Here is a 19,804-nt window from a genome sequence, read left to right as displayed (position 1 = left end):
TTGTACTTAGGGGATCCACCGATTTGGGAATGTTTTTAACCCCAAGGACCTCATCTCTAATGGTGGGGCCCCAGGCAGTGTGGGAAATAGGCCCACCCGGCGCCTGAGGGGCTCAGTCGTTAAGCGTCTGCCTTTGGCTCAGGTCATGATCCCAGGGTCCTGGGATCGAGCCCCGCGTCGGGCTCCCTGCTTGGCAGGAAGCCTGCTTCTCCCTTTCCCACTCCCCCTGCTTGTGTTCCCTCTCTCGCTGTGTCTCTTTGTCAAATAAATAAATAAAATCTTTAAAAAAAAGAATGAAAGAAGAAAGAAAGAAAGAAAGAAAGAAAGAAAGAAAGAAAAGAAAAGAAAAGAAAAGAAAAGAAAAGAAAAGAAAAGAAAAGAAAGAGAAAGAAAGAAGAAGAAGGAAGAAGGAAGGAAGGAGGAAGGAAGGAGGGAGGAAGGAAGGGAGGGAGGGAGGGAGGGAGGGAGGGAGGGAGGAAGGAAGGCCCAGAACACAGAGGCAAGAACGGTTTGCTGGGGGGAGGCCAGGGGTCGGCTGAGCTGCGGGCCAAAGGTGGAGGCCCAGGTACCAGAACAGCAGCTCACTGGGCCGCAGCTTGGCCCCTAGGCTGTGAACATCCCGCCTTGCAGGCCCATCCCGCCCATTCCTCGGAGTTGGGGGAGGGAGTGTGGGGAAAGCAGGGCCATGGCTCCCCAGCCCAGGGGGACCTGGCACTTCTCCCATCACCCCCAGATGGGGCGGACACTGCTCTGATGGGGACACCACCTGTCTCAGCTCCTCGGTGCAGACCCACACATTTCCATGCTGCCCTGGAGGAGACATGGACCCACCAGGGTGGATTCTCCTTCTGGAAGCTCTCTGCTTGCAGGCGCTGCTTCCATCCAGGCCCAGCACAGCTAGGCACATGGGGACAGAGGTGCTCAGGAACACGCATCAACTGCTTGGGATGGAGATGAGTGGGGGCTGCCTTCTGCACGGGACAGGAATCGGGGAGGGGCAGCTGATGTTCTCCCCTGGGGACTGGCAGGTCCTGAGCCAGGATCTCAGAGCCGACGCCCCCCCCCCCCAAAGCCCCCTCAGCCCTGCAGTCCTTCGTCGGGTCCTGCCAACCTGTTGGAACAAACACAGGCCTGGTTGCCATGGTGATCATAATGGTTTGGGGTGGAGATGAGATCCTGCAGCTGCTATAAACAGGAAGTTAGGAGGGGCCCCTGCTGGCCCCTACATTCAGTGTCCTTTGGGGAGCATGGGCTGGGGGCCAGCAGCACAGAGGCCCCAGCCCCAGCCCTGTGGCCGTTGGGGTGGAGGCCTGTTGGGAGACCTCACCACCCTCTTTGACAGATAAGAAAACTATGGCGAGGGGAAGGGCTCTTCCAGGGCCACACAGCAACTGGGTGGGTGCTGAGCCCAGCCCTGGGCCTCAGTTTCCCCAGGAAAAGATCCCCAGACCCTCCATGCACAGACACTTCCTGGGGAGGGAGAGATGGGCCCATTCTTGCTCAGTCCCATCCTCCTCCCCACCTAGGTCAGACCCCTGCCCTGTCACACCCCTCTGCTGCCCTGGACCTCAGTTTCCCTTTTGTTTGTGAATGGACATAGCAGCAGCATGCACCCCTCAGCGAGGGGGGTGTCTCAGTGAGGAGCCAGTACTGGGTAGTGTCAGTTGCACGCCCTCTGGGTCCACATGGGGTGGGGACCGTGGCCATGGCTGGCCCTCGGGGGGCTCAGTTTCCACCTCCGTAGGTGGGGGGGATGACCCCACAGCAAGGGGAGAGGGTGGGGGAGGGGGCAACGTGGAGCAAGAATATGTCACAGCAGGAGTTGGGGCACAAAACACCTCACCCAGAGGGGTCAGGCTCGGCAGGGCTGGTGGGGAGGTGGGGTTCACACCCTCTGGGCTTTGGGCAGGCAGGGGCACGCGGCTTTCCCTCCTCAGGGCCAGGAGAAAACCCCCAGGCTCTGCTGGGGTGATGCTCTGGATGGCCGCTGGAGAGCAGGGAGGTGAGAGCGCATCTCTGTAAAGCCACACCACCCCTCATGGTTTAAAGACGCTTGGGGTACCTGGCTGGCTCGCCAGTGGAGTGTGCAATTCTTGATCTCGGGGGTGTAGGTTCGAGCCCCAGGTTGATGTAGAGATTACTAAGAAAGAGAAAAGAAGGGAGGGAGGGAAAGAAAAGAAAAGGAAAGAAAGAAAGACAAGACAGACAAGAAAGACAGAAAAGAAAGAAAGGAAGAAAGAAAGAAGAAAGAAAGAAGAAAGAAAGAAAGAAGGAAAGAAAGAAGAAAGAAAAGAAAAAAAAAAGACGCTTGACCTCATTCCCTTATGCCCTCTGGTGGCAGCCCCTGGAATTGCAGGCAGAACTGCTAGCCGGCGGGCTGCACCTGGGCACCAGTCAGAGGTGTGAAGAGGGGGGCAGCCATGGAGAATGGCGGGGGCATGGCCCAGGGACTTGGGCCAGGACACTCGGGACTGCAGGAATTGGTCCCATTGCCTGTGCCATCTGGGTGGGTCTGCCAGAAGAGGGGGTCCCAGGTGGGAGGGGGTCTGGCCCCTCACCTGAAATGCTTGCTTCTGGGGCCACGACATGGGAAGCCAACACGTGCACAGATGAAGGCTGCGCCGGGCCAGGGTGGTCTTGGGCCTCAGGCTCGGGAGCAACTGTGTGGCTGAGGTTTCTGTGGGGCTCGGGGAGGGGTGGGAGCGAAGCAGCGGAACCACACAGGGCTCCGCAGGTCTCCGTGAGGGCCGGCCACCTGGCCGCCGAGTGCTGTCCACTGTCCACTGAGCCTGCCCATCGGCATCTGGCCCAGAGGCAAGTGCGCGGGGCCACCTCCCAGCAAGGCCCCTCCTACACTCAGCCCTCTGTGAGGGGCCCTGGAGGGGACAAAGGTCGTACCCATCAGGAGGCTGAGCTGGGGGAGCTGAGTACCCAGCATCATTCTCTGCACAGCGGGGGGCGGGGCCAGGTTCTGCGGCTCCGAGAGTGGGAGGGGCAGCATGGGCACCAAGGGCCCCTCTCTTCAAGAACGGGGTGGGTAGGTGCCCTGGAAGGAAAGAGGTCAGGGAGGGAGAACCCAGGCCCTGGGCCTGCAACTTCCTGACAGGTGCAGAACTCCTAGGGTCTGGGGACAGCAGGGTGGATAGGACTGGTGCTCCAGCCCCATCCCGCCCCATGGTCCTAAGCCAGCCCCCTCGGGCAGGGCCAGGGCCTCCGCAGATGGGGTCCCAGCGTCTGGAGGACTCCAGATGAGCCTCGTGGGCCCCGGCAACAGGATACCCCCCAGTCTCAGCACCGGGTCTGCTGGGGATGGATCCTGGACCAGCCATTTCTCAGGCCCCTCCCTGCTGAAGCAGGCTCAGACCGGTTCGAGCTGGCCCAAGTCAGTGTTCAGCGCCGGCCCTCCAACCTGGCAACGTGTTGTCATGGCAACCTCAAAATGGAGGCTGCCCATCTGCAGAGCCTGATACGTGCAGAGGGTTTTGGGCAGCCCAGTCAGGGAAGGAGGCGGCTTTGCACGGTGGACAGGTGTGAGGGTGCGGCTCTGGCCTGGGCAGGACTGTCCAGGGAGGCCAGGGGGACTCTCGGGGACCCATAGCCCGTCCGCCCGTGGGCAGGTTCTCCGAGGAGCCCCAAGGCCAGGCCCGAGCCCCAGCCAGTCCTGGACACACTGTTGGGGTCTGAGGACTCACATGCAGCTGGGCGCCCCCTGAAGAGGCCCACCCCAGGCATGAAGGACAGCTCGGGGTCCCAGGAGGGACGCCCTGATCCGGGAGGCTGGGAGATGCAGGGGGACTTGGCCACAGGGCCAAGGCCAGCACAGGATGTGTGCCTGGGCTCAGAGGGGATCACAGGGGGTGTCCCACCCTGTCACCAGCCCCTGCCCCCCGCGGAACCCTGAGGGTCTGGAGCCAGAGACCAGGGGGAAGAGGTAGCAGGGGTGGCCGTGGGGGGGGGGGGGGGCGTGGGGGGCGGGGCAGGAAAAGGACACAGCCTGCAGGCAGCAGTTTGTGGAAATGTTTTTAATCAGAGGATTCTTAGATACAGTGGTTAATGTATTGCCCACAATTCCTTACTAATTATTAGGCGCCTCATGCTGGGAACACACGCTCTTCCCTCACATCAGAAACAGGATGGACACATTCCATACTTCTCCTGTCACAAGAGTCACATCTTTGTTAAGCCAAGGACTGTGGCACAAAAGGACATTTCATTAGTTGAAATCATGACAATTTGCTAGAAACATCGATTACTTTAGAATGTTCCAACTAGAAAATATATTGAATTTCCATATATATTAACCATATACATGTGCAGCTATTACTAAGTGTAGCTCAGTCATTACAAAATAAGACATTCTGGGAGAGGCTACAAACACACAACCCAGCTGAGCCTCCGGAAGGCCCTCTGCATTAGAAATCACCAACATCAAGCGTTTAGCTCCGCTAAATGTCCAGCTAAGCGAGTGAGCAAGGCACTGGGACCCGGAGCCACGCACGTACTGTGGCTGAGGGGCCGTAGGAGGCCACCTCCACCTTCCGCTGCCGTCCTGCTGCTGGGCCGCGTCGACATGCCCTTCCTGACCGAGGGTCCTGGCGACTAGCCCTCCCGCCCTGGCTCGGTCAGTGTGCTGGAGCCACAGGTGACCCGCTTGGGAAAGCGAGGGTCCCCAGGGTGGCAAGGCGAGGTCAGCTGGTGCAGGGCACTGTGCTCACCGGGCCCGGCCCCTGCCGCTCCTCCCTGTCTCTGTCTAGGGCACCTCGCGGCTGAGCCGGGACCCAGACCCATTTCCCAACTGAGCAGGCAGCCGACTTCGGGAAGCTGTGCAGTGGGCTCAGGTTTCAGGGAACAGCCCCGCAGGTGGACTGGGCTGAGAGTCTTTCAGGAAAAAAGAAGCGCCTGTGCACGGTGGCCTCAGACCGGACTCCAGGGCGTCTGTCCTGACGCCAGGCGGCCCGCACCCGGGGTGGGGGCCGGCGCAGCGCAGCAGGCACAGGAAGCTCCTGGGGCAGCCGGCGGGGCTGGGCGGGCAGCCGGAGACCGCAGGCCCCCCGAGGCGGGCTCCAGCAGGTGCCAGGACGAGGGGGAGCTGCCAGCACGCAGTCTTCCCTGGGGCTGGGTCCGGCCCGCGCCAGCTTTAGATGGCTCCTGACGCCTGTTCCAACCTGACCACATCTGCTCTGTGCGCAGCCCAAAGACCTGGGACGGGGGGCCAGGCCCTGGACACACGCTGTCCTTGCACACAGCACTATTTACAGAAGCCCAGGCCGAGCGCACACGGGTCCAGGCGCGGCCGAGCACAGCAGCGAGCCATGCTTCTCGGGCCTGCAGCCGCGTGGGGGGCCGGGCACCGCGAGGCCCTCCTCACGCTCTTAATGACGATAATGCAACAAAAACCTTTATATAAACAGTTTATTTACTCTAAACAGCAACACAGACAAAACGCCATATAAACACAAAGGAAGTGATGCGGAAACGAGACGCCGGCTGCCTTTGGATCTGAGGCTCATAAGCAACACAACCCGGGTTCTGCGGGGAGCGAGGCGGGAGGGGGGCCGGCGGGAGGCTATGTGTACTGCTACACGGTGGGAAGCATGCCTGCATCCGCGAGCAAAGGAAACTAGCTCCTCGGGGCTCATCGAAGTATAAAAGTTTATAATTTTACAGCAGTTGAAATACTGACATCAATATTAAAATAAAAGCAAGTTTTACATAACAATCAAAAATACAAAAGACTGAAGGAAGAGACCCTGTATGAAAAACCGGGCAGCTCAGCGAGTCGAGGACTGCGTGCCAGTGGCGGAAATGGAAAATGGCGCCCGCCCACCCTCCCAGGTGACTAGTAACTGTACAGAGCAACGTTAGATTTGCAAAAATGTTGTAAACAAGTTCTTGCCAAACCAATCCCTTCCTTCTTACGCTGCCGCACGGTCGCCACTTATGAAGGTGCGAACTTCTTGGCCTGTGCTCGAACCCTCTTCTCGTACTCCACTCTGTTTTGGCTGAGGAGGAGGTCAAGAGAGAGACAGGTCAGCAGGTGCAGCCCCCTCGAGGGCCCAGGGCGACACCGGATGCAAAGCGGGCTCAGAGGGCGGCCTCTGATCAGGAAGGCCCGGGGGGCAGCCGGACACTTACGGGTCCCTAAGCTGGAAGCAGCTACCATCGTTCTAGAAAGAAAATCCAGGCTGCTGGGCTCTAGTCTCTGCTACAGACGGACCGGACTCGTGCTGGTTTCCCCGGGGAGCCCCAGGGGGTCAACAGGGCCTCCGTGGAGCCCAGGACCAGTGTGTGCACGTGGGGACACCCGCCTGGGGGTGTGGACTGCTCCCCGTAAGGAAGCTAGGGGTCCCGCCAAGCTGCGCTCTTTCCATACACACCTCTCAGGGTGCTGCTCCGCGTCACCTGTGGCCCAGGCCCCGGCGTGTGCAGGGGCTCCTGAGGTGGAGGGACAAAGGGCCCCCGAGAGGACGTCCCTCAGCTGGCAAGAGGCTCCAGCGTGTGCACCACTGAGGCAGCCACGTGCCTGGGCCACCGAGAGCTGAGTCGCAGCCACAGGACACCCGTCTGAGGCCCGGCCCCGAGGCCGCAGGGCAGCGGCAGCCGCGTCAACCGTGCCGTCCGGCAGGGGAGGCGCTGCGGCCTGCGGCAGCCCCAACACCACGTTGACGTGCTCCAGTTGCTCTCAGAGGGGAGCGAGGGCGTGACAGGACTGGCGGCGAGGCGCCCGGGGGCGGGGAAGACGCCAGCAGCCCCGGGGAAGTGGCCGCATACCCCGCCGCGCCGCCCGGTGCACCACAGCGAGCCCCCGGTCCCGCTGCCCCAGTGCTGGCAGCGCAGGCACAGAAGCGCCGCTCACGGGGTGGCCACCGCCAGCCCCTGCACACGTCACCCGTGACGAGGCGCACGCCAGGACCAGCAAGCCCTCTGAAGGCCACGGGGAGCTCAGCTTTGCAGGCCACCTGGTCACGAGAACGTGGTGTGTCCTGAGAGGCCTTGTATACCACGAGGCTTGGGCCACGGCGCCACTGTGGACGGAGGTCACGGTGACATCACACAGCACCCAGGTCGGGGAGAAGGGCAGGGGGACAGATCTCCGAAGTCGCTGGTGCACAGCCGCCAACGGGACACGTGGCCTCCCGCTGAGCCCCACTGCGGACGCGGGCCCGCCCTGGCTGGAGCGTCCTGCTGCCCCTGGCCAACACTGGCCTGGGCCTAGGGCCCTGAAGCCATTTTGGGGGGGAGAAATGCATCTCCTGCAACCTGGCACTTCTCTCAGCTGGTCCCCGGACATGTCATCTGCCACTGCCCAGAGCGGCCACAGGACAGTCCCGACCTCGGCTTTGACCCTCAGCACGGCTGATTCCAGAAACATCCCCTGGAAGGAACACGTCCCTGCCCGGCCTCTCCCTTGTATGCTAGCCCCGCCGGTCCCAGGTTTCCGAATGTAGAGCAGTGGGGGGTCAGAGCCCCCAACCTGGCATAAGGACCTCCACCCAGACCAGCCCAGGAGGCCGGCTGGCACAGCCAGGGGACCCAGGACCCACAACTGTGAGGCCTCTGCTCAGGGGCAAGGGCTCTCCCTGCTGCTGACCAGGCCAGGCCCATGGGTTTAAACCTGTTGCTCCCCATGAGCCACCCCAGGCCTCCCTCCCTCAGCCCAGGCGGGCACCACAGTGCTACGCAGGAAGGGCTGGGACGAGGAGTGAACGCCCGGCATCTGGTGGGCACATCATGGCAGCTGGGTGACCAGGAACAAGCCAGGCGTGCTGCTCCCCTATAGCCCACACCCAGGCCTGGAAGGGTCTGCAGGAGGGCCACGGTGGGGGGTGTGGGGCCCCCGCGGAGCCATGCTACGGGACATGCCTCCTTCGGCACCCACACCTGGGGGCCTTGCCCTCTGAGCTGGACTGGGGTTCACCGAGACACCTGGTTTGCCTGGCCACAGCTTATCAGGCAAAGGAGCCAATGGGAGCCCTGTCCCCTGACCTCCACCTCCTCACCGCCCCCCTACCACAGCGCTGTGGTCACACTAGCCCGGGTCAGCCGTTCTCGCCCACCACAGGCTCTTCACACACGGAGCTGCTGCTGCCCACAGGGCCTGCCTGCTTGCTTGCTGGCCTCAGATGCTTCCCTGACCACCTCACTCGGTCCCCCGCTCACGGCTCGAGGCTCAGGGCCATCCAAGCAGACCGCCAGGGGCGGCAGCCTGGACAGGATTTCCAGCCAAGCGCATGCAAGCCAACGTGCGGCCACAGCGAGTGGGGCCAGACCAGTACTAACCAGTAAATCGTGTAGGCCTCTGCTTGAGCTGGGTCCTGGATATTTGGTTCATTTAGAAGTTCCTGTATTCCTAACAAGATCTGTGTAAGAGACAAAAGAACACGGAGCTCAGTGGTTAGGAAGGCAAGCTTTCCTAGGACTTCGGCCCCAGCTTTGGAGGCAGACCACCGTCCTCTGGCCCCACAGGAAGGCTGAGGCCAGCTCCCCACACCCCATACCTGCTTAATCGTGATAGCTGGCCTCCAGTCCTTGTCCTCCTCGAGGATGGACAGGCACACTGTTCCCGAAGGGTACACGTTCGGGTGAAACAGTGGTGGCTCAAATTTACCTGGAGCACAGGGAGGAAGAAAACGCAATTCTGTGGCAGCCTGCTGTCCCCTCCCCGCACCGGGTCCTCCCCTGTCCTGGGTGTTTTGCTGGCCAGCAGGCATGCCGCTAAGAACCATGGCCTCGAGGTGGCAGTGAGGGGCAGGGTGGGGAGCACACGCTGTTCCCAGACTCAGGGGTGAAGCCATGTGCTTGCCCAGGTCCCCGCCCCCGGTCACCCCCAAGCCAGCCCAGACTCGGGAAGGTGGGGAGGGGACGCAGCCCGTGAGGACAGTCCTGGGGGCGCAGCTGAGGGCAGGAACTCTGAGGCCCTTCTAACAAGTGGCTATTTTCAGACAGATCATTTTGCTTCAAAAAGGCCTGTAGGACCCCACACTGTCCCCCTCCACGTTCTTTTAAAACACAAAAGTTAATTTTCTTTTTAAAAAACAAACACGTGGGCGCCTGGGTGGCTCAGTTGGTTAAGCGACTGCCTTCGGCTCAGGTCATGATCCTGGAGTCCCGGGATCGAGTCCCGCGTCGGGCTCCCTGCTCGGCAGGGAGTCTGCCTCTCTCTCTGACCCTCCCCCCTCTCATGCTATCTCATTCTCTCTCTCAAATAAATAAATGAAATCTTTAAAAAAAAAAAAAAACGAACACGTGTAGGAAATTGTAAAACATAAAAGAGCAAGAAAATTACCTCGAGCCCACCCTGGGGCTGTTCCCCACAGCTAATGTTTGAGGGAGTTTCCGGGCACTTTCCCCCTTTCTCTTTATTGTAAGACATCATTGAATCATAAAAAGTACAAGGAATCTAAGAGCAGCTTGACGAATTCCAAAACACACACAGCTAGAAAAACCCCGAGCCGCTCTTCCCCCCTTCCCCCCAGCACCCAAGCAGCACCCGGGTGAGGGCTTCTCAGACACACGCCCCGCGGCACATGGTGCTGCTCCCCGAGCGACCGCGCCATGCACCCGTCCACCCGGCCTCCACTGAAAAAGCCATGAACGTTCCCCAGAGGTCCTTTTGGTGCACGTGTGTCAGTCCTGAGGCGGAGGCGTTGCCTATTTCCAGTTTCCGCGTGCCCAGCAGGGTCGGTCACGGAGCTCAGCTGTCCTGCTGCAGACCTGAGCTGCCCTGGTGATTCCAGGGGCCAGCACCTTCATTCACTGTGACACACGGTCTGCTTCTTGAAATTCCTGCCACGTCTCTTGTTCATTTTTTTAAAAAATATTTTATTTATTTATTTGAGAGAGAGAGAGCACAAGCAGAGGGAGCAGCAGAGGGAGAGGGAGAAGCAGACTCCCCGCTGAGCAGGGAGCCTGATGTGGGGCTCGATCCCAGGACCCCGGGATTATGGACTGAGCCAAAGGCAGATGCTTCACCGACTGAGCCACCTAGGTGTCCCTCTTGTCCGTTTTTCAACTGGGCTATCTCCTGACTTGCCAGAGCGCCGGGTACATTCTGGCTACAAGCCCCATCGGGTGAACGTCTTGAGGGAAACTTCTCCCACTCCATGTATGCCTTTTTGCTCTTCTGATCGTACTTCCTCATGAGCACAAATCCTTAATTTTCATTTAATCCGAGGGGCCGATCTTGTTTCTCATCTAGGACAGTGCACCAGTGGGGGGCAGCAGCTTCCCTGAAGCCTTGACCCCGACTCTGGTCACCGCTGGTTTCCTCTGTCCAGAGAAGTCCCCTCCCTGACCGTCACAGGGCCTGCTGCTGACTTCCACGAGGAATCTGGTTCTGACCACTCATCATCATGTCGGGGGGCTTCACCGTGTTGTGAGCACCTGTGGGTCCTGCCCTCTCTGGTGGCTGTGGACCATCCCCGTTGCTCACCCACGGGTTTGTTCACGGACACTTGGGCTGCCTCTGGCTTCTGGTGAGCATGCGTGCATTTCCGCTGAATATTCACTTGAGTAGAGCAGCTGGGGCCTGGGCAGGCCCAAGTTCAGCTTCTGTACACATGGCAGATGGCTTCCCCAGGCAAACAGTCAAAATTCACACTATGTTCAGAGAGGCCTGGGGGCTTCTGAGGCTCTGCCCTCTCCCACCCTGGCTGTGTGTCCGGTGATGGAAGTCGGGCACCTTCTCCTCTGCTGGCTGGCCGGGAAGAGAGCCTCTCTTGGGAAGGGCCTGCTGATCCGATGGTTGTCTGCCTTTTCCTTACCAATTCGTAGACGCCCTTCACGTATTCAGGATAAGTGCTGATGAACACACAGAACCTTCTCTCCTCCTCACTCCCACCTGTGCCTTCTGGTGAAGACCTGGTCCTGAGGGTCATGCAACCCCATCTACTGCCCATCTGCCTCCGGGGGCAGGGGGGCGCCCTGCCTGTGCTTCACTGGCTAAACCACCCCAAGTGATGAAAATGCCACCCCCCCAATCTTCCTCTAAGAGCTCTACAGCTCCACCTTTGTGTTGAGCATTGAGATCCATCTGGAAGACTGGGGTGGAAGGGGGATTCCTTTCTTCTGCTGGGATACCCTGTGGACTGAGTCTGTTCACTGGACCACCCTCCCCCCACATCTCTTGTTCCTTTTGTCAAGAACTGAACCATGCTACACACGGCCTGTCTGGACTCTGCTCCCACAGGCCTGCGTCTCAATTACTGGGTCCCTGCGGCCAGTCCGTCTAGCTCACATCTTGCCCATCCTGTTAACGGGGCCGGGTGCCCTCGACTGATGAGCCTCTGTGCAGGTCCTCACAACCATACCCGGCACTCCAAGGTCCATGGCCGTTCTCGGCCCTCTGCACTCCTGCATGTCAGGGTCCCCATGGCCACTTCCACAAAAATGTGCTTGGATTCTGACGTATCACACGGACGCCGCAGATGGGCTTGGAGAGAACGGACATCTTTACAACACTGGGTCTTCCGGCCCACCCAGGGGACCCAGGTCGCCTGTCTCAGAGGCTGCCCTTGGCTTCTCTCAGCCGTGCTCTGGAGTCTCTAGTCTAGAAGTCTTGAACCTCTTTCGTTGGATTTATTCCACAGTATCTGATGCTACTGTAAACAGTCTGGTTTAAACACTTTCATTTGCAGCAATTTTAGGAAAATAGGTTTTTGCATGTTAATCTTTTATCCCACAACCTTCATAAACGGACGTCATGAAGAACATCTGCAGCCCGCCTCCCTTTCCTCTCTTCTGTGGGAATTTTTTCTTCCTTGTTGCATTTGCTTAGAATTCCAGTATCATGTTGAAGAGAAGTGAAAAGAGCAACTACAACTTGCCTCATTTTTTAATTAAAGCGATTAAAGTAACTCCTGCACGTGGCAAAAACTACTCGAACACCAGAGAACCACCCCAAATAAAGTCTCCATCCCAGCGGCTACCCCGCTAATCATTAATTTTTAAAAATCTTCTGGTAGATGCCCTTATAATGGAAAATGTACTCCTAGCTTCTGAATTAGTAACTGCAGCGTAAACATTTACACACGGCCTGGCCTTGCCACGGGCTGTGCCGGACGCCTGTGCGCACACGGAGGCATGTGGTCACTCACTCAACCAACCAACCACGGACAGGGTCGGTGGCTCTCCAGCTTCAGAACAGGAGGGACTCGGTGCCTCTTTCCACCCGAGTTTTCCGACACTGCACTCTGGTGCTCTAACCAGCACCGTGTTACACACCGCCTCTCCTCTGGAGGCTTCGGCGCGCTGTCTCTCCGGGCTGCACACACGGCCACAAGCTACACATGAAGCTGTAACCAGCAGGTGGAGCGACACCAGGTGAGGGAAACAAAGCTGTCGGAGCGGGGAGGCTCTGGACCATGGTCCTTTGCGTGCCCATCCCTGCTGGGGCCGCAGGTATGGCACCTTGTCCCTGAGAGGCACTAAGGGCCCCGGGGCCTCCCAGGGATTACAGCCAGGATCTGCGACTGAGCCCATCATGTGCACCTTCCAGCCCGGGGGCTCAAATGGGCTCAGACCTACAGCTAGGCTCAGGGATGGGAGCCCCTGGAGTTGCCCCCCAGGGAACACGGCACTGCAGATCTCCGCTGGAATATGCTGAAGCAGACAGACTCTGGAGGACTTTGCTCTACTTACATTTTGGGGGTGAGGATGGATAATCGTCTTTGAAAAGCATCCGTAGCTTAAACAAGCCTCCTTCCCAGGGAGTCTGTTGGGAAGCGAAGCTGCAGTTAGGAGGGCTGTAGCTTCTGGGGCGTGTCCCCAAGCACCGTCCCAACAGGAGGTGGACTCCTAAACTGGCCCAAAGACCAGGTGCCCCCATGACAGGGCTATCGGTGCCTCCATGGGCCCCAAGGGGGCCTGGAAAGAGCCCTCCCCAGAGAGGAGAAGGGCTGGAGCTGGACTTCTGGGAAGACAGGCAGGGGCCTGGCGGGCTGCCCCCCTAAGGCCCCAGGACGGGGGTCAGAATCTTCATCTAAGCAGCTGCAGCGAGGCCCCTCCCTCCAGCTCCATGATCCAACAGCTCTCCCCAGCCTCCTCTGGGAGGGACATGGCCACGACTGCCTCAGCCTTGGACGAGGGACGGAGAATGGTCTTAGCAAAGGCAGAGGCACAGGCTGGGCGCTCAACAGATGAACCCAAACCACATCACCTTGCAGACAAAGCCATGTCCTAATCCCACCGGCTTAACAGAAGGAGGAGACTATTGGGGAGCACCAAGGCTGAGCTCCCGTGACAGTCACCATGAACCACAGGGGAAGAAAACAGAGGTGACGAGGCCTCGGGAACAATGGGGACACCTCCGGGACCTCTTCTTTCCTTTGGGATCACCCAGGAAGACCCTCACTCCCAAATGCTTCGAACATGCTGGTCTTAACCGGCCCCGGCAAGCTCAGGCCACACACGGCTTTCCCAGGTGGCCCAATGTGGGGTGTCAGCATCTGAGGGTCAGCAGCCGCCCCGGGGCTCAAAGACTGCCAGGACCAGCGTCACAAGGTTGGGGCTGCTTCGGCCACCGCACGTCCTGAAGGACAAACACAAAGGCCCTCAAGGCTCCTCCTGCCCCAGAGATGTGGCTGGGTCTGGCCCCCAGGCTTGGTGGGGGTGCTGTATCCATCCCCTTCTGCAGCCCAGCTCCCCTTTCTGAATTAAAACTGCCCCGGGGTGGGGGTGGGGGGGAGTCACATGTCACCCTACCCTTGTTCCCCCCCATCTCACAGCCCCCTCCCAGGGGGATGGGACCAGGGCCCATGGGGCCGACACAGGGGATGGGCAGGCCAGCGGAGCCTTACCCCTTTCTTCCCTGGAATGGCACACTCCCAGTTCATGAGGTTCATCGTGCCGTCAGGATTCTTTGTCGGGACAGCCACAAAGCCCTGAGAGAAAACACAAGCACATCAGCGCGGCACATCTTGTCTCACCCGCTCGTAGAACCATCCTGTGACGCCCATGGACCCTCTGCCCAGAAAATGTGACAGGCCCAGGCTGGACGGGGACTTCATGGTTTCCACCGGGGGAAACGGATCCACTCTGCTGCGTGCAGAAATAAAGCTTTCCTTACAAACGGGTGGTCCTTTCTCCAGGCTTTCCTCTCCTGGGCGAGTCTGCTGAGGGCAATCCCCGACATGTTCAAAGTCCCTGAAAGAGACCAGGCAGAGCGCGCGGTTAGCAGAGGCAAAACTCAGGCTCCTCCTGCCCCTTCGCTCTCACACCTCACTCCACACAGACCTGCTCTCAGCGAGCCGCCCAGCCTGGAGGCCGTGCGGGCACCAGCACCCCACAGCGGTGACCCTAGCCTCCCCCTGCCCCCAGGGCCCCATGGCACAGCCTGTGGCCTCTAAGACACAGTGATTCCGAGATGCAGGGAGGTGAAGGCACCGGCCTGGGGCCATAGAGCTGTCAGGTGCTGCGCAGGCAGGGCTTGCCAAGCACTCCCGGCAGATGCCTGCACCCCCGTCCTGCCCTCTTCGGTCCCATGGCGGTGGGCTAGAGTGACAGGGATACCAATCCCACTGTCAGCCTCTAGGAAAGGCAAGGACAAGGTGGGGCTGTCCTGAGGACGGGGAGGGAGCGGGTCATGGCCTTGACAGGCTGCTCCCCTTTGCCCGTGCAGAGAGGGGGGCGGGGCACCATCAGGCCCCAGCTTAGAATTTAGATTCAGGTCTGGCCAGGAGAATAACCCTTATTCTTGAAAGCAAATGAGTAGAAAGGTGCTCCAGGGTGGACAGCAGGTCATCGTGGACAAGTCCCTGGACCACGCCTAGCCCGCAGCACCCAAGAGACCTACCTCTCACTAGGGCCCCGAGCGCTGTCGTCTGTCCCCTCTACGTTCGCCCCCCACAGCCCCCTCCCCAACCCCGATCCCCCGGCACTTCATCACAATAAATGGATCAAGGCCTGTCTCCCATTTACTCTGGGAGAGTCAGCAGAAGGTGGGGCTGCAGCAGGCAGCACCAGCAAGCCTGGAGAGACAGCAGCCCGCCCGCTGTGTCCACCTGTCCTGTGAGCGTGCTGGGGGAGAGGGTTGCTCAAAGCCCTGCTGATCCTCCCAGCACCTCCAGACCACAGCCCCCAAGGCCTGGAGCCTTCAGCTGTTCACAGCAGCGGCCTGGAGCCCACTGTGCACAGCCTTACGCTGCCTGCAAGTGGAGCAGACCCTCCAGGTTGCTGCTTACCCAGCGGAGCTCAACAGGCCAGTGCCCCCAGCTGCCCTCAGAATTTGACCCTAAGTCTGTTTGTTGGTCTTCAAAATCCACGGAAACGTTGAAGATACCCAGAATCCAGCATTTACCATAAAACAAGGCTTTAACAAGACAAGGCGCGTGTCTCCTGGAAGGGGATGACCAGCAGCCTGCCCCAACCCTTCAGGCTTCCATGGAGAGCTGGCAACAAGTCTCCTCGCTGCTCTTGTGGGGGAAGAGGTCCAACACCCCACATTCCTGAGTACAACACGGGGTTCTCCACAACCACAAGGGTTCTCAGCCGGGTTCAGAAGAACCACCTCCCAGCCATATTTCCTGGCTCAGGCTCACCTAACCCCGTCCCCAGCCAGGCTTCAACACACACCTGGGAACAACCAGAAGAAAGACCCAGAGGGTATCATGCTGGCTAAGTGTGGAGCCTCAACTCAAACCCAGCTCATGCCCACCCCCCGCCCCCTCCTGTTAACTACTCCTATGCAACGCCCCCCAACCCGACTCAGGCTGACCCTCAACTGCCCCTCAGCAATCCAATCCAAACCACACTCTTTGCCCCAGCACCACCCCCCCGCACAAACCGTCTCCGAGCAACACAGACCCTGCCCAGAGCCCACATGGTCGTGCAGCAGGGGTGAGGCCAACAGCTCAGCAGAGACTGGGCCTGGACTCTCCAAGTGTGGCCTTGGGGGCGTGTCATAAATGCACGTCCCCCAAGGCCCCCAGGGCCCCCATGGCCGTAAGTGAGGAACTCTGGGTGGGACCCAGTGCTCAGGGTTTGGGAGGCTCTTGGACAATTATTTTCCCAACAAGTTAGCCAAGTGGGAGGAGGGATCAGGGAATCCCAGAGAGCCACTGCAGCCCCTGGTGTCATGCAAGAGCCCAGGTCTCAGGAAGCTGGCTGTTAGGGCAAAGCGCTGGACCAGCCAGGTGGGGTCCCATTTTAAAAAACACGTGTACTGAGGTTATCCTAAGAAAAAGTCAAAAGTCAAAGCCCTCCACTCAGGAAGCATGGCCATCAGGAAGAAGTGACAGATCTGACCCCAGAACACACTCTGTAATAGGCTCCAACTTTGCTTGACCTCAAAATTATTTCCAAACTAGACTACACCATGCTGGGACCAAAGCAGAATTCCAATTCACCACCACACGATCCCAGCCTTCTGGTCTGCCCCCTTCGTCTCCATCCCTGCACAGTCCTGACTGCCAGCAACACGATGCCATGGGGTGTTTGGGACCGCCGAGGCACACACCTGCCCAGAATCTCCCTCACAGGACAGCACACCCGTCTGGAATATTTGTTTGGGCAGAGGTGGGGCCCAGGGAGCACAAGGGTGAGTGTGATCCAGAGGATGAGGACCTGGGCTTGCAGGAGGCGGGTGGAGAGCCTGGGGCACATGTTCTCTGGTCAGAAGCAGGCAGTGACCCTGATGCCTGAAAATCTGTCATCTCCACACGTTTCTCAAACCCCTGACCCAACACCAACCCCAGGGTCAGTGGAGATGACCTTCCTTTCAGGAGACTTGAGGGCACAGCACACTCCAGCTTCTGAAGCACTCCTGCCTCCTAGTGCTCCCTGCCCCCCCCCCCCCAAGCAGACAGCGCAAGTTGGCAGGACGCTTCTGCTGAAGTAATCAGCATAGAGGTTCAGTGACCAAATGCAAGCAGCCTGGTGAGCAGTTCTTGAAGTGACGAGGGGGCTGCAAGGTCCCCAGTGAGTCCGAGCTCAGCCAGGCATCAAAACAGGTTCCTGAAGCCCCAGGCCAGACAGAGCTCCACACGGTGAGGAGCCATGGATACCAGCACTCAAGGTGCTCTGCGGGGGCTGGGAGCAGGCCGGGCCAGGGCTCCCGAAAGGCAGGCAGGGCGATCCTGAGTGCTGTCTGCTTGCTGACCACATGTCACAACCCTGCCACAGGCCACCTCTTCTGCCCCGAAGACCGGAAAGTGCCGCCTACAAAGGCCCTGTCCCAGTGCTTAGCTGTGTGAGTTGTCCCAGATCGTGGGAGGTAACGAGGGGTGGTCCCGTTAGAGTTCCTGCAGCCCCCTCGTCAGGGGTGCTGATGGGCCAGACTGGGCACCAAAGTGGGTTTCTGCCATCAGGGCAAAGACCCACTGGTGCACATCCGCCCAGTCTCAAGCAGAGACCCCGTCTCTAAGACATGCTTCCACTCCCACTGGCCTCCTGCTGTCCAGGACAAAGCAGCCAATTTGTTACATTTTAACTACAACAGGGAACCACTCTCATTTAGAATCCCACTTAAAAGCCAATCTCCCTTCCCCAAGCTAACAGAGAGGCACTCAGGTAGCAGGTAAGTGTTACTAGATGCTACAGAGCAGCAGTGATGAGATGCAGACAACACATCTTGGAAGCACGAGAGCCAGCCTGCAGGACAGGAGCCGGGCTCTCCAGGCACCACCACCACCTCTCTCCAGGGCTCCCACACTGGGCTGTACTTGAAGGTGCGTGCTCTGCTACCGGAGGACACGAACCTCAGAGCCACTTCCTGCCTGCCCGGGTGCGGGCAAGGTGCTTCTCTCCCCCTTCCTCAAGTTTCTCATCTGTAAAATGGGTGATAGTGCTGTGACCCCACAGGCTTGCCCAGGAGAAAACAGATTATGGATGGGAAGCCGGGGACCACCCTTTCCCACCAAAAGGCAACACCCCCCGTCCGGGGGCGAAGGCATTTCTACACCTGACAGAGGCACCTGCCCCAGGATGCACTTTCCCTGTGCGCTGCCCACACAACTCCCAGGACCCCAGGCTGTTTCTGAAGCAAGGTTCTTAACCTCAGGACTCAGCAGACAAAGGTTCAACAGCAGGCACAATTCACCCCTAACCACCCCCTAAAAAAGGCCCTAAGCAACGCAGGAGAAAGGATCCATCTCCCTTTCCCGTGGAGTCACTTTTCTACCCAAAAGCAGTATTTCCTTAATAGCAAGAAACATTTAGGGCTACAGACTTCAAAAGCAAACAAACGAAAGGCCAACTGTGCAAACCCAGGGACTAAGCATATTTTCAAACTACAGCAAACGAACCAGGTACCGCCGTGATTTCGGGACAACGGCAGGCCGGGATCGTGAGCCCGGCTAATCGTGCCCTTTCCTTCCTCCTACTCACGTAACTACCAGCTCCGACCTCCGTTCAATCGGTACAAAGCAACCTCCTAGGAAACTCGCGTTCGGGGTCCCACCAAGTGCAAGCGGCGCTCTTCAGAGGCACGAGAAAACTCAGACTGTTTTGGTTTCTAGACCCCCGCCAGACGAGCCAGCTCTGTTGTAATCGTCACTTTCAACTCTTTCTGCCGTGCATGCTCTCCCCGGCTGGCGAGCGCCACAGGTCTGTGTGCAGACCGTGACCCCGGAAACGAATTTCCCTGGGGCGGAGGAGAGCCCCGGCGGCGGGGCGGCCCAGGCTCGCGTCCCTGTCAACAGCGGCCGCTGCCAGCAGCACCTCGGGGACGCCGCCGAGCACGCGCCAGGGGGCCGTTCTCCCCGCTCCCGAACGGGTGCGCGGCGGGGGCTCGAGGGGCCGGCCGGCCGCGACCCCAGCCAGGCCGGGCGGGGGCGGGGGCGGGCCCGAGGCCGGCGGGCCCCGGGAGGTCCGGCGGGGAGAGCCGCACGGCCGCGGCTCGGAGGCGCACCGGCTCCCGGTGGCCCTGCCCGAAGCGGGGGTGCGCGGGGCGGGCCTGGGGTCGGGGGGTGAGGAGGCGCCCGCCCGACCCGGGCCCGACGGCGGCGGAGGCCCCCGCGCCCCGAGGCCGGCCCCCGCCCGCGCCCCCCGCCGCCCACCCGCGCCCCCCGCGCTCACCTCGGGCGGCCGCGGCCCGGCGAGCGAGGCGGACGAGGCGGCGGCGGCGGCGGCGGCGGCGCTCCCTTTGTCTCGGGACTTCCCTCCCGAGCCCGCTCCGCGCGCAGCCCGAGCGCTCCGAGGACCCCGGCGGGCGGGGCGGGGCGGGGCCTGCGAGGGCTGCCCGCCGCGCGCCTGCCCCGCGCGCAGCCGGCGCCTCCCCGCGCCCCGCGCCGCCCGCGCTGCCGCGCGCCGCCCGCCGCCCGCGCCCTGCTGCCGCGCGCCCGCGCCTCGGGCCAGGCCCGAGAGCCTGGTCCGGGTGCGGCTTTCCAGTCAGGCGGCACTGCGGACACCTGCGCCCTTAAAGGAGCCGCGTCCCCGACTGGAGGGAGCGTCTACAAACTCCCCCTCGCGATGCGTGCGTCCACTCGAGGACACGCCGGCGGGCAGCGGGGCCAGGGGGAGGCCGAGATCTCCAAGGGCTCCCCGGATGCCGCGCTGGCAGCTCTTCGGGCACGGGTCCCGGAGGTCTCCTTGGGGCTGGGGTCAGGGGCCGGGGGGGAAAGACCACTGAGGCCTAAGGATCCCCTGAAGCGTCGCAGCACGGTGACGGTCCCCGGAGCACGGTGCCCTGTGAAACCCCTAGCTATTGGCCATTTCGGGGCCCTGGGCGGGGCGTCCGTCGAAGCCGCCCAATGAGTTGACCCGGTACAAGAGGCCGAGTGCCGGCCCGACCGACGGGAGGAGAAGTGCGGACGCTCCCTAACCCGGGGATGGCCGGGGTGGGGGCGGGGCGCCGGGGCTGGCGGTGGGG

The 19,804-nt window shown here is 60.4% G+C and overlaps 1 protein-coding gene across 3 annotated transcripts; it reads right to left on the bottom strand.

Moving 5' to 3' along the window:
• Positions 1-5,398: 5,398 nt before the first annotated feature.
• UBE2I (ubiquitin conjugating enzyme E2 I) lies at positions 5,399-19,143 on the bottom strand. 3 transcript variants are annotated; one of them, XM_045874626.3, is made up of 7 exons: positions 19,012-19,143; positions 14,066-14,142; positions 13,797-13,880; positions 12,640-12,712; positions 8,499-8,608; positions 8,281-8,360; positions 5,399-6,002 (listed from the first exon to the last, which is right to left on the bottom strand). In XM_045874626.3, exons 2-7 carry the CDS (start codon positions 14,129-14,131, stop codon positions 5,939-5,941), a joined length of 477 nt encoding a protein of 158 aa, XP_045730582.1. In that variant the 5' UTR covers positions 14,132-14,142; positions 19,012-19,143; the 3' UTR covers positions 5,399-5,938. The 3 variants fall into 3 exon arrangements, with proteins under 3 accessions (XP_045730582.1, XP_064448349.1, XP_064448350.1); XM_064592279.1 differs by lacking the exon at positions 19,012-19,143 and adding an exon at positions 18,322-18,776; XM_064592280.1 differs by lacking the exons at positions 13,797-13,880; positions 14,066-14,142; positions 19,012-19,143 and adding an exon at positions 13,926-14,059.
• Positions 19,144-19,804: the final 661 nt, after the last annotated feature.

The sequence above is a fragment of the Mirounga angustirostris genome, unplaced genomic scaffold, assembly GCF_029215605.1.
Source record: "Mirounga angustirostris isolate CCGP_5_RB_7025 unplaced genomic scaffold, mMirAng1.0.hap1 SCAF_5, whole genome shotgun sequence".
NCBI lineage: Eukaryota > Metazoa > Chordata > Mammalia > Carnivora > Phocidae > Mirounga > Mirounga angustirostris.
This window is presented reverse-complemented; position numbering and strand designations above follow the sequence as displayed.

Bases quoted from the DNA above. Each gene is read 5' to 3' on its own strand.
- UBE2I (XM_045874626.3), bottom strand. From the start codon at position 14,131: ATGTCGGGGATTGCCCTCAGCAGACTCGCCCAGGAGAGGAAAGCCTGG. The intron at 12,713-13,796 runs GTAAGGCTCCGC...GCTTCCCAACAG, and splicing joins CCATTCCAGGGAAGAAAGGG to ACTCCCTGGGAAGGAGGCTT. The intron at 8,609-12,639 runs GTAAGTAGAGCA...CCTGTGCTCCAG, and splicing joins TCCATCCTCACCCCCAAAAT to GTAAATTTGAGCCACCACTG.